Below are 13434 nucleotides of genomic sequence, written 5' to 3'. Positions count from 1 at the left end.
GGAGAATGCCGTCTAGTGGCTCCCAGGGGGAAGGCGTTCTCTGTGGGCGCGCCTGACCTATGGAACCGTTTACCGGTTATGCTCCAGATGGCTCCCGACCTTCGCTCCTTCCGACGCGACCTAAATACCTATCTGTTTGAGCAATCCGGTCTGGTCTGATGGGTTTTGTTTTAATTATTGTTTTAATGTAACTTATCTTCTGCATTTGGGCATTAGGGTTTAATGTGTTTTAATTTCTTTATTTGTGCATTTTGATATTTATGTCACTGTTCACCGCCCTGAGTCCTTGGGGAGAAGGGCGGTATACAAATCAAATAAATAAATAAATAAATAAATAAATAAATAATATAAGAACTGTATATCTCTTTAAAAGGAAGGTAGACTGTGTATATCATTCTAAAGATAGACACTGCTATAAACCATGTGATGATTTCTAGATAGAAAAAATGCTGTAGTTTCAATGAGCTCTACCACCAGCACATTTCTCTTCCAATGATAGTCCTACATTTGAAAATTATATGAATTTGATAATTATATGAATTTAATTGGACCTATTATCTGATGCTTACATTTCTTCCTTCCTCATTCTTGTTGCATATGTCATAGCTTGTGTATTTTATAAATTTGCATATTTTGTAATGCATTTTTTTCCCAGGGGGTCTGCTGTGGCTAAAATAATAGGCAACAATGTAAAAACAATGCAGAAGTTTGCTTCTACAGTGAAAATGTGGGTTTTTGAAGAAACTATTAATGGAAGGAAACTTACAGATATCATAAATAATGATCATGAAAATGTGAAATATCTTCCCGGATATAAACTACCAGAAAATGTGGTAAATATTGGAACAGATATATTTGTGGGCATTGGCTAATATATCTCAATACACTTTCTCTTGATATCTTTTAATTGGGTATTTTTGAACATGTTTACACATATCTTCTTTTTTTCTTTCCCAAATATTTTTTCCCAGGTTGCAGTCCCAAATCTGACTGAAGCTGTGAAAGATGCAGACTTGTTGGTTTTTGTCATTCCCCACCAGTTCATTTATAAAATTTGTGATGCAATTACTGGGCATGTAACAAAGCAAGCTATTGGTATAACTCTCATTAAGGTACAGCAAATAAGATACAATTGTTTCTTTTCATGTATAAAATGATACTCTGAATTATTTACTATTGTATTCAATTTCTGTAACTGCTCTTAACAGAATCAGGGAGTACAACTCAACTAAGTGACTCTGGGCAGCTTATTAAACAACTATTCTATAAAGTACAGATAAAAAATTCTATAGAAATATAAACCAGGGAACCTTGGTGACAAAATGTCAATGATAGCGTCAGGAAGTGCCCCTTGGCCATAATGACTCAGATTACGAGCTGAAGTCTCATTCAGCCAGCCCACAGAAGCACCCAAGGGCAGCCATCTCCCTGTGAAGAGAGTGAGAAGGTGGGAGATAGAATATATTCAGGAGGAGCCAGGTGCTAGATATCAGGATAGATCAATCCAGGGCTTTTTTTTTCCTCATAGAACTCTCAGAACGGAGTTCCGGCACCTTTTTTGGATAGAACCTTGTAGGGTAGGCAAGGCAGGTTGTTTGACATGTGTGAGTTCTGGCACACCTTTTTCTTTTACAAAAAAAAGCACTGGATCAATCCAACATATGCTCAGGAGGAGGCTGACAAATTCTCTGAGTTGTATTCCTATCTGTATATAATTTATTTATTTAAAACATTTCTTTAGTCACCCATCTTATATTATTCTCTGGGCAGCTCCCAGTAAGGTGAAAACAACATTTAAAAAACCATACTATAATTATAATAGCTAAATGCATTAAAAACAACAAAAACTTGGTTCTGTTGTCTGGTCATTTGTTATAGAACAGAACACAACAGCATAGAATAGAATGCAAGTTGGAAGGGACCTTGGAGGTCATCTAGTCCAACCCCCTGCTCAGGCAGGAAACCCTATACCATTTCAGACAAATGGTTCTCCAATCTCTTCTTTAAAACACCTGGTGCTGGAGCATTTACAACTTCTGGAGGCTATAACTTTCAGAGACCCTGAATGTTCCAGTTTGTCCTGATGATTGTACACCTCTTTATTTCAGTTACTCAATAGACCTGTTTGGATCCTGGTTTTTATTACATGATGGTGATGACTATGCGTTTATTTCAAAAGTTACATACTTGGGGTTTGGGGAAAGAAAAATTAGCATAAAACCAAGTTGTAGTTTTCCATCCTCTGTTTTTTTAGCAAATATAAATAATGTGGAAAACTTTTTCCTTCTTTCTATGGTTTGCTCCTTTTCGCTAGATTTTAATGTGTGCCCTAACTGAAAAAATTAGGCAGATTCAGAAATAACTATATTTTTGTCAGCCATGGTGTTCTAGTAAAATAATGCAATATGTTCCACCTTGTTTTTGAATAGTGTTTTTAAAATGTTGAAAGGAAACAGTGATTTTTTTAAAAAAAAGAGTGATTTTAAAATGTTGAAAGGAAAAAATGCTAAATGTTCATTTAGTACAGGACAGAATTGTATGTAAATCTGTAAATCTATGCTTAAAATATGTCATAAACTGAATATGTCTGATTGTAAGCAGACACTGCATCAGTAAAGATTAGATAATTTTATATGCTGTGTATATGCCATTGTAAAGTTCATTCAGAGCATTACTGGCTGCATATTCTTTTTTTTTAAAAAAATGAGTATCAACTGCAACCATTGCCTTCCTATGTTTCTTGCAGGGTATAGATGAAAGCCCCGAGGGACTCAGACTCATCTCTGATGTAATACGGGCAAAACTGGGGGTTGATATCAGTGTGTTGATGGGAGCAAACATTGCCAATGAAGTAGCTGCAGAGAAGTTCTGTGAAACCACAATAGGTAATTAAAAAAAATAACATCATGCTTTTCAATAAATACTTCCATTTCAGTTTTGCCCGATCTTTAGTATCTCCTGCATTTGTTCATATTTGGTTTGTAATCCTATCCATCTATGGATTACTAATAAGTAGGTGTTATTGAACTTAGTGATGCTGAAATTAATAGTATGATATTGCCTACCTCAATTCTCTGTAACAGGAATAAGCAGTGAATATTTCCTTTGTGAGGATAGAAAGGATATTCCTAACTTTTATTCTCCTTTAAAAAAGAAAGAAAGAAACTCCTAAATTTCCAGCTGTGTTTTTTAAAGTATCAATAGAGTTGCTGTTCATAACATTTGGGTGGGTTTAGGAATATCTACAGCAATAATCACTGGCTTTAAAATGACAAATGCAACTGAGTAATCAGATCTCTGCTCCTTACAATCAACCATTGCATGCATTATATATGTATAAAAAGAATCAGAGTTTCGATTGCCAAACCATGCCTCTCATTTTAAAGACAGTGTTTATTGCTGCAGAGGCCTTTGCCACTGCTCTTCAGCAATAACCTTTTGCTCTCAATAAAGCTGCATTTTGTTTATCATTTCAGTAACGTTGTAAAGCCAGGAGAATTAATGAAGCCTAGGAAAATGGCCCCTTGTAATTTAACAGGAGTGCTGATTTACTACCAGCTTATCATGTACTTAGGAACCGAGGGCTTGTCCACACAAGGAAACAACAGCCAATCACCATCCATCAACAGTCAACTAGTAGGAAGGCACCACATAAATATTACTCACAGAATAGCCAAAACATATATTCTAGTAGAGAGAATTCCGTGAAGATGGGCATAAGTCCAAAAGCTCGGAAGACTAAATCTGTGGTCCCGGTGACTGACCCACATTTGATCTTAAAGCAGATTTCTTCAGGCAGAAGCCCTCCAAGTATTTTGGGACTATAATTCTAGGATATTCAACCAGGACTGAAATCCTGGAAGTTGTTGGGCCAAGACATCCAGAGCAAAGGTCCCCAAACTTTTGGGCACCAGGGACTGGTTCCGTGGAGAGAGGTTTTTCCGTGGACTGGAGGGTGCATAGTTTTGTGTGTTGCCTGCATCCCGCAGATGGGGTGTCACTTGTTTGTGCAGAGCAGTTGCTGACATGCTGCAGACCTGTACTGGTCCATGGACCGGGGGTTGGGGACCCCTGATCTAGAGAATTATATGGTGAATAGTGCATTTCAAGATAGGTCTACTTCAAAAGAAATTCTATAGAGCAGGTGTGTCAACCTGCCGGCCCATGGGCCGGATGCATCATGCCAAAACCACGCCCCCTCTATTGCCGCCAATGGGAAAAAAGTCACGATACATTACAACACGTCATGTGACTTGCAAGTTTGAAACCCCTGCCATAGAGGTTCAATGAGTCTTACTATCAGACAAGCACTAGAAATACAATACCTTGACATATATCAAGGCCTTCCAAAACCTGCATGTGCTTTTTGTAGCTGAAAAATCATGTCTTAATTATTGCCTTTGTATCTCAAGTACACCTGTTTTGTCAGTAGTATGATTCTTTCATGATAGGATAAATTAGGATGCTAGAAGTATGAAATAAGTATTGCCTTGGCTGATTCAATATTAGCCAAAGGGTAAAATAGTTTTCTCTATCATTTTATTCACCATAATACACTATTTCAAAACAAAGAGGCATTTATTAATAAAAGCCTACATCAAATAAAATATGACTAGACAGCATAGAATTGAACATATATACAAGAATCATCAGGTGGCTAACCTCTAGAGATTTTACCCAAAGGTGCATTTCCAAAAGGCAATTGGACTTTGTTTTTTTTCCTTGAAAACATTTTATTTCTCATCCAAAAAGCTTTTTCAGTTCTAACTCTTCTGAAGCTTCTTGGATAAAAAAAATGAAATATTTTTAAGGGAAAAACCAAGAAAATCCAGTCCAGTTGCCTTTTGGAAAAACACCTTTAGGACTACCATGACCTGGATGATTGAGAATCTCCATAGACCTCTAGAGATTTCTCAGTCTATTTCTCATCTCTCACTAGAATTCTACCTCAGCCATTCTGATATAAATTAACAGTTACTCTGGAACCACAAGAATTTGGAGCATGGTGAAGATTCAACATTTTTATGAGTTGTGTAAAGTTTTTCTTTGGTTTCCTGCTTGGAAATGCTGAGATGATAATTAAGTGACGGTAGCAATTTCTTTTCCCGTTTCCTCTCCCTGCTTCCCAATAAAAACAGGGTCCAAAATCTTGGAAAATGGCCTCCTTTTCAAAGAACTTCTACAGACGCCAAACTTCCGAATAACTGTTGTGGATGATGCTGATACAGTTGAGATTTGTGGTGCTCTTAAGGTATTTATTTTTCTAAAGAGAGCATTAAAAAACTAAAATTGCCTTCCACCTACCCGTAAGAGAAATGCTTGCAGAGGAGTTTGTTACAAGAATTGATTCCAGTGTTCGCTTCCTCTGCAATCTTCAGTAATGTGTTGATGCCAAAACTCCCTTATTGGATTAATGCAAAGTTTCTTTCAGTACATAGGCACTTACATCTTCCTCTTTCTTCAAAACCACTTTGAAATAGGAGTTTTAGATTTTTATTGTTGGTTGGTTTAATGGTAGACAACAAGAACTAAGGCAGCTTTTCGCTTTTTAGCCAATTATATCTCATGGGATAAAGTTGGAATTAGTCTGAGTTCATGCAAGATTCACATAGAATTAAGATTGGTAGCTAAGATTTGTAAGTCCAGTGCTTTTTTTGTAAAAGAAAAAGGTGCCGGAACTCACACATGTCATACAACCCGCCTTGCCTACCCTACAAGGTTCCATCCAAAAAAGGTGCCGGAACTCCGTTCTGAGCGTTCTATGAGAAAAAAGCCCTGTTTGTAACCATGGTGAATTAAGATTTTTATATCTTGGTTTATAATCCTAAGTGATACTGTATGGTTTCTTATATCACAACACATTTTTTCATCTCTGAATGGGTTTCCAGACAAGATACAAGCCACTGGAGCTTATATAATTCTTAGAATTTCAGCCAACATGGCCACTGGGATATAATTCATTACATAAAGGTGATAGACAACTAGTTACTACACGCCCTATTTAAATGCATTTCCATCACAGCAAAGAGTGATCAGATAAAATGTAAAATTAATTCTGGAAATTGATAATTGTTTAAGACTCTTCACTATTATCATACAAATCAAACTTACTTTCAGAAATCAGAAATTCCTTTCTTCAAGATAATGCAGTTGCTTTACCCACCAGATAATACTGCATACATAAGGCCAGACATAAGGGATGGCTTACCAGTGTGATTTAGAAATATGCCTGCCCCCCTCAAAAAAAAACACAAAGCTGGGATGGGCATCCTATGGAGGATGATAGGAACAAATGTACCAGGTTCCTTTTGGGGATTGGCTTGGTTCAGCAGCCTATTAATGAAAGATACTGTATCAATGAAATATTTTTTTTTTTTTAATTCCATTTTGTGCTTGTAACATGTTTCCAAAGTTCCAGATTTGCTTGCTGGCACCTAATCACTTTTTGTGAACCTGACCAGCAAAGTCAATGGGAAGCCACATTCATTTAAAAACTGTGTTGCTAACTTAACAACTGCAACAATTCATTTAACAACTGTGGCAAAAAAAGGTTGTAAAATGGGGCAAAATTCACTTAACAGATATCTCACTTAGATACAGAAATTTTAGGTTCAGTTGAGAACTTGAAATTTATGTGGCATGCATGTAACTGTTGGTTCAGTGATTTCTTGAATCATCCTGCAGTCTCTTTGCCTTTTCCATGTCTTTTATTTAGAACATAGTGGCAGTAGGAGCTGGCTTCTGTGACGGTCTTCGTTGTGGAGATAATACCAAAGCAGCTGTCATTAGACTTGGATTAATGGAAATGATAGCTTTTGCCAAAATCTTCTGCAAGGGGCAGGTCTCTATTGCTACTTTCCTGGAGAGCTGTGGGGTTGCAGATTTAATCACAACTTGTTATGGCGGCCGAAATCGGAGAGTGGCTGAAGCATTTGTTAAAACAGGAAAGGTACATTATTTGTGGTGTCAGGGATACTTTCTCTCAAGTTAACACATTTGGAACGATTCTTTCGTAGCTGTATCAGAAGGTAATAAGGTATGTTTTTGCACTTAGTTATAACTTATTGAGTTTATGTTTCTATAATATAACTGCAGACTTATGTTTTTGTTTTATTTCTAAACTGTACTGAAATTAAAGAGTGGCCAAAAGGGGCCTGTTCCCTTTGTTTTTAGTAAATATTTTTAGAGGACTCTAACTTGTGTTAAAAGGAAAATAAGAAGAAAACAAATCCCACCCAAAGGTTAGTGACCATCCCGAATCAGAACTTCTAAAAATGCCCCAGGCAATAACTGATTTGTTAAAAGTAATAATAGAGTGAGGCAGTGTCATAATCACAGTGCCAGTGTATTCACAGACTGTGCTAATAACAGATTAGCTGCGAATTGTAATAAGAGTACGACTTGCTAATTGTTTGCTTTTAAGGTAGATTGATAAAGGGCTAATCGACTAGGAAGTAGGATTTCTATCTGAAATTCTTAACAGGTACATTTACGTTCTTACCTATATCAATGAAACTTAGAATTTTTTTTTTAACATTCAGAGTATTGAAGAACTAGAGCAAGAGATGCTGAATGGGCAGAAACTTCAAGGACCACAGACTTCTGCAGAAGTGTTTTGCATTCTTCAGCAGAAAGGTTTGGTGGAAAAGTAAGTGGGCCACTAATCTTCTGATTTCTTTCCCCTATTTTCAACCCCAGATATCTGCCAAATCTGCTCAAAAAACTTTTGGATCATTTGAGATTGTGTTAGGAAGTAGGGACTCTCTTCTACTCACGAGAGTCTGCTAGGACTGATGAACTAATGATTACTGAGTTATATATTTAAATAATCTATCAATAATAATTTTTTGTTGCTAGCTGCGAAGTCATGCGACCCCATGGACAACGTTCCTCTACCTTCTTGTCCTCTACCATCTTCTGGAGTCCATTGAAGCTCACGCCTACTGCTTCAGTGACTCCATCCAGCCACCTCATTCTCTGTCATCCCCTTCTTCTATTGCCCTCAACCTTTCCCAGCATTAGGCTCTTCTCCAGTGAGTCCTTCTTTCTCATTAGGTGGCCAAAGTATTTGAGTTTTAGCTTCAGGTTCTGGCCTTCTAAAGAGCAGTCAGGGTTGATTTCCTCTAGGACTGACCGGTTTGATCACCTTGCAGTCCAAGGGATTCACAGGAGTCTTCTCCAGCACCATAGTTCAAAGGCCTCAATTCTTTGCTGCTTGGCCTTTCTTATGATCCAACTTTCACTGCCATACATTGCAACTGGGAAGACCATAGCCTTGACTATACACACTTTTGCTGACAGGGTGATGTCTCTGCTTTTTAGTGTGCTATCTAGATTTGCCATGGCTTCCCTCCCCAGGAGCAAGCATCTTTTAATTTCTTGGCTACAGTCCCCATCTGCAGTGATCTTGGAGCCCAGGAAAATAAAATCTGTCACTACCTCCATTTCTTCCCCATCTATTTACCAGGAATTGAGAGGGCCGGATGCCATGATCTTGGTTTTCTTAATCTTAAGTTTCAACCCAACTTTTGCACTCTCCTTCTTCACCCGCAAGAAGAGGCTCTTTAGTTCTTCTTCACTTTCTGCCATTAGAGTGGTATCATCTGCATATCTTAGGTTGTTGATATTTCTCCCGGCAATCTTAATTCCAACTTTTGATTCATCTAGCCCTGCCTTTCTCATGATGTGCTCTGCGTATAAGTTAAATAGGCAGGGCAACAGTATACAGCCTTGCCAGACTCCTTTCCCAATTTTGAACCAATCAGTGGTTCCGTGTCCAGTTCTCACTGTTGCTTCTTGACCCGCATATAAGTTTCTCAAGAGACAAATAAGATGGTTTGGTATGCCTATCTCTTTAAGAACTTGCCACAGTTTGTTGTGATCCACACAATCAAAGGCCTTAGCATAGTCAATGAAGCAGAAGTAGATGTTTTTCTGAAACTCCCTAGCTTTCTCCATGATCCAGCGTATGTTGACAATTTGATCTCTAGTTCCTCTGCCTCTTCGAAATCCTGCCTGTACTTCTGGTAGTTCTTGATCCACATACTGCTGGAGTCTAGCTTGTAGGATTTTAAACATAACTTTACTAGCATGTGAAATGAGTGCAATGGTGTGATAGTTTGAACATTCTTTGCCAATGCCTATCTTTGGAATTGGAATTTAAACTGATCTTTTCCAGTCATGTGGCCACTGTTGAGTTTTCCAAATTTGCTGGCAAATTGAGTGTAGCACTTTTATTGCATCGTCTTTTAAGATTTTGAATAGCTTAGCTGGAATAGTGCCACCTCCACTAGCTTTGTTGTTGCTCAGCTTTCCTTAGTCCCACTTCACTTCACATTCTAGGATGTGTGGCTCGAGGTCAGTGACCACCTCATCGTGGTTATCAGGGACGTTAAACCCATTCTTGTATAGTTCTGTGTAATTTTGCCACCTCTTCTTAATCTCTTCTGCCTCTGTTAGGTCCCTGCCATTTTGGTCCTTTATCATGCCCATTTTTGCATGAAACGTTCCCTTCATCTCTCCAATTTTCTTGAAGAGATCTCTGGTCCTCCCTATTCTATTGTTTTCTTCTATTTCTTTGCATTGTTCATTTAAGAAGGCATTCTTATGTCTTCTAGCTATTCTCTGGAATTCTGCATTCAATTGGGTGTATCTTTCTTTTTCTCACTTGCCTTTTGCTTCCCTCCTTTCCTCAGCTATTTGCAAAGCTTCCTCAGACAGCCATTTTGCTTTCTTCCATTTCTTTTTCTTTGGAATGGTTTTAGTTGCTACCTCTTGTACAATGTTGCGAACCTCTGTCCATAGTTCTTCAGGCACTCTGTCTATCAGATCTAATTCCTTATTTCCTATTTGTCTCCTCTACTGTATATTCAACAGGGATATGATTTAATTCATACCTGAGTGGCCTAGTGCTTTTCCCTACTTTTTTCAGTTTTAGCCTAAACTTAGCAATGAGAAGCTCATGATCTGAGCCACAGTCAGCTCCTGGTCTTGTTTTTACTGACTGTATAGAGCTTCTCCATCTTTGGCTGCAGAGCACATAGTCAATCTGATTTCTGTGTTGACCGTCTGGTGATGTCCATGTGTAGAGCCGTCTCTTGGGTTGTCGGAAAAGAGTGTTTGCTATGACCATCATATTCTCTTGACAAAATTCTGTCAGCCTGTGCCCTGCTTCATTTTGTACTCCAAGACCAAACTTGCCTGTTATTCTAGTTATCTTTCGGCTTCCTACTTTAGCATTCCAATCCCCCATGATGATAAGGACATCATTTTTGGGTGTTAGTTCTATAAGGTGCTTCATAGAACCAGTCAATTTCATCCTCTTCAGCGCTGGTGGTTGGGGCATAGACTTGGACTACTGTGATATTGAATGGTTTGCCTTGGATTTGAACTGAGGTCATTTTGTCATTTTGGGGATTGTATCCCAGTATTGCTTTTCCTACTCTTTTATTGACTATGAAGGCTACTCCATTTCTTCTGAGGGATTCTTGCCCGCAGTAGTATACCTGATGGTCATCTGAATTAAATTCATCCATTCCTGTCCATTTTAGTTCGCTGATTCCTAAGATGTCGATTTCTTGTTTGACCACATCCAGCTTTCCTTGATTCATGGATCTTACATTCCAGGTTCCTATGGAGAAAAAATCTTTACAGCATCAGACTTTCCTTTCACCACTAGATACATCCACAGCTGAGCGTCCTTTCGGCTTTGGCCCAGTCGCTTCATTCTTTCTGGTGCTAGTAGTACTAGCCCTCTGCTCTTCCCTAGTAATATATTGGATGCCTTCCGACCTGAGGGGCTCAACTTCCAGCGTCATATCTTTTTACCTTTACTGTCCATAGGGTTTTCATGGCAAAGATACTGGAGTGGGTTGCCATTTCCTTCTCCAGTGGATCGCGTTTTGTCAGAACTCTGCTATGACCTTTCCGTCTTGGGTGGCCCTGCACGGCATAGCTCATAGCTTCATTGAATTAAGCAAGCCCCTTCACCACGACAAGGCAGTAATCCATGAAGGGGCTAAATAATAATATTAAAATATAAATACTCTCATTCTGTTTGTTTTTATGGAAAACCAAACCATAATTTTATCTTGTCCTTTTAAAATTGTGTGCATGCTTAAGAAGGTTTGCACACTTGATTACTTGAAAATTCAAAAGGTGTTTATCCTAAGTTCCTACAGCAGTTTTCCTGTAGTTTATTTTCTTTAATCATAAGCAATATACTAATTTGTTTAACTTACAGTTCCTTTTAGGAGTTGCCTTTATAATATCTTCTCCCAACCTTTCTCTGTTTTATTGTAAAAGTTACTAATAGAAAATAAAACAGGGAAACAAGACCTATATTTCACAAAGAAGTTCAAAAACTCCTACAGAATTTGATTTTCAGTTCTTGTGACTTGTGGAGTTCTTGTGATTTGAAAACAAAAATGGTTGGAACATTTGTGGCCTTCCCATAAAGCAGGGGTGTGGAACTATGGCCCTTTTATGACTTGTGGACTTAGAAATTCTGGGAGTTGAAATCCACAAGTTATAAAAGGGCCATAGTTCCCCACCTCTGCAAAAGGATAAATCAGTCTTGAAATTCTTGATATCTGGTTCCCATTTTTAATATATCCGTGAGAGGAACAAATAGGATAAATATACATATGTTGCTGTTTTTCTTAGCATTTCTCCAGCATGTTTGCAGGGCCCACTTGTTTTTGCATTGAACTCATCTAGTTCTTAGAAGCAAAGCTATCAAGGCATGATGCAAGAGGGATTTTGTTAATCACAGAGCCAGAAGCAGATTCGGGCTGAGAAAGAGTGACTTGTCCAATGTCATTCAGCTGGTTTCCATGCTGAAGTGAGGACCAAAATCTGGGTCTCCCAATTCCTTATCCAGTACTCCAACATGTTGGCACTCAATGAATACATTGTAAAATGATCTGGTAATTTTTGCCTGCAGAATGTAATGAACAAAAAAGAAGATATGTTTTTCCTCTAAAATTTTTATGGTTTTTTTATTGCACTATAATTTCTTAATGTAGGGACTAGTCCATTTAAATATATTTGCCTGAATAGAAAAAGGAGAGAACAAATCAAATAAATAAATGGTATCTCAGATTTATTTTGGTCATCAAAGGATCATGAATGTTGAACACCTATAGCTTTTATTCTCTTCCTAGTAAGATGATTACTTGTCTTATTTTTTAGGTTTCCACTATTTACTGCTGTTTACAAAATCTGCTATGAAGGAAAGCCTGTCCAAGAAATGATCTCCTGCCTCCAGAGCCACCCAGAACATATATAAAGCATGCTTTTTACCATTGTCTCATCTCCTGCCTTTTCATACTCATTCATGAGTTCAAATTAATGTAATTGGTTTGCCTACTCCATGATGAAATTGTAGAAATATGTGTGTCTATGGATTTCTCTAAATTCTGTATTATGCAGCTCCTAGAATACCAGCTATTATTTTTACTGGCTAAGATTCAGATGACTTTCAAATATATTGTGCAGAAATTGCGCACTCCTCAAACTTTGTAATCCCCTTACCCTATTTGAAATGCTTGATGTTCCTGTAAGCATAATTCTAACGCTTCCTTTTCCAGCAGGGATTCATCTAGACTTCCCGGGGATTTAAGGGGAAAATGCAATTAGGACAGAACTAAGGTACTACAGTGCTGCAAAATTTTATTGTACTACAGATCCCATTAGTGCCAGATGCGTTAATAGCAATAAGGAGTTTTAGTTGACAATATCTGGAGACCTATAAATTGAGCACATCATGCAATGTCACCTAGAAACTGTTTGCTAAAGTGTAGCAATCTTCAAGAACCTGCAATCAGGTTTTTCAATCAGATTTGCACATCTTGTATGGCATAGATTACCATTTAATGAGAATTACTTTGGTATCATTTGATTAATGGGAAGTGGCATTAAGATTTTTAAAACTTAAAATTTTAAAATAATTTATTCTTAAAAGTAATTTAAAGAAATGGAGATTTTTCAAATGTGCTTTTTAAGCGATTGTGGTCTTTTTTTTTTATAAAAAAAACTGGCTTGCCCATCCAGTAAGTGTATGGAAGTGCAATTCCTTAGGATTCCTGCTTTATTGGGATGTGATGAGAATTGTATTCCTAAGTGGTAAGATTGCTGTTTAAGGCAAAATTTGCCCTCCAATATTTATCTCTTGTCTAATTTTCCATTCAGCTTTCTCCATTTTCTCTACCTAAGCCTCTTTGTATTTTAGGTAACAAATCAAAGCTTTTTTTGATCTAGCTGTGGTGCTTAAGATCACACATTTTTAAACAATGCATAATCCTATGGATTTATATATGCAACTGCAAAGCTGCTTTTACCCTAGCTGAGTAATATTAAGGAGATTATGATATAGTTATATGTATGAAGATAAGGCATAACTGTGAAAGATTTTACATGTTATGTAACAAGACT

The 13434-nt window shown here is 37.6% G+C and overlaps 1 protein-coding gene across 4 annotated transcripts in view; it reads left to right on the top strand.

Moving 5' to 3' along the window:
• Positions 1-13023, top strand: part of GPD1L (glycerol-3-phosphate dehydrogenase 1 like) — a 42164-nt gene extending 29141 nt beyond the window's left edge. For all 4 annotated transcript variants that reach the window (XM_081343512.1, XM_081343510.1, XM_081343509.1 and 1 more), the window contains 7 exons: positions 656-833; positions 972-1112; positions 2747-2885; positions 5139-5251; positions 6716-6949; positions 7542-7648; positions 12193-13023. In XM_081343512.1, coding sequence (XP_081199638.1) covers positions 699-833; positions 972-1112; positions 2747-2885; positions 5139-5251; positions 6716-6949; positions 7542-7648; positions 12193-12289 — 966 coding nt within the window. In that variant the 5' untranslated portion in view covers positions 656-698 and the 3' untranslated portion in view covers positions 12290-13023. The remainder of the gene's footprint in view (positions 1-655; positions 834-971; positions 1113-2746; positions 2886-5138; positions 5252-6715; positions 6950-7541; positions 7649-12192) is intronic.
• Positions 13024-13434: the final 411 nt, after the last annotated feature.

This window comes from Vipera berus (genome assembly GCF_964194415.1).
Source record: "Vipera berus genome assembly, chromosome: Z".
Classification (NCBI taxonomy): Eukaryota; Metazoa; Chordata; class Lepidosauria; order Squamata; family Viperidae; genus Vipera; species Vipera berus.
Note: the sequence above shows the minus strand (reverse complement) of the source record. Positions and strands in the feature narration are given on the sequence as shown.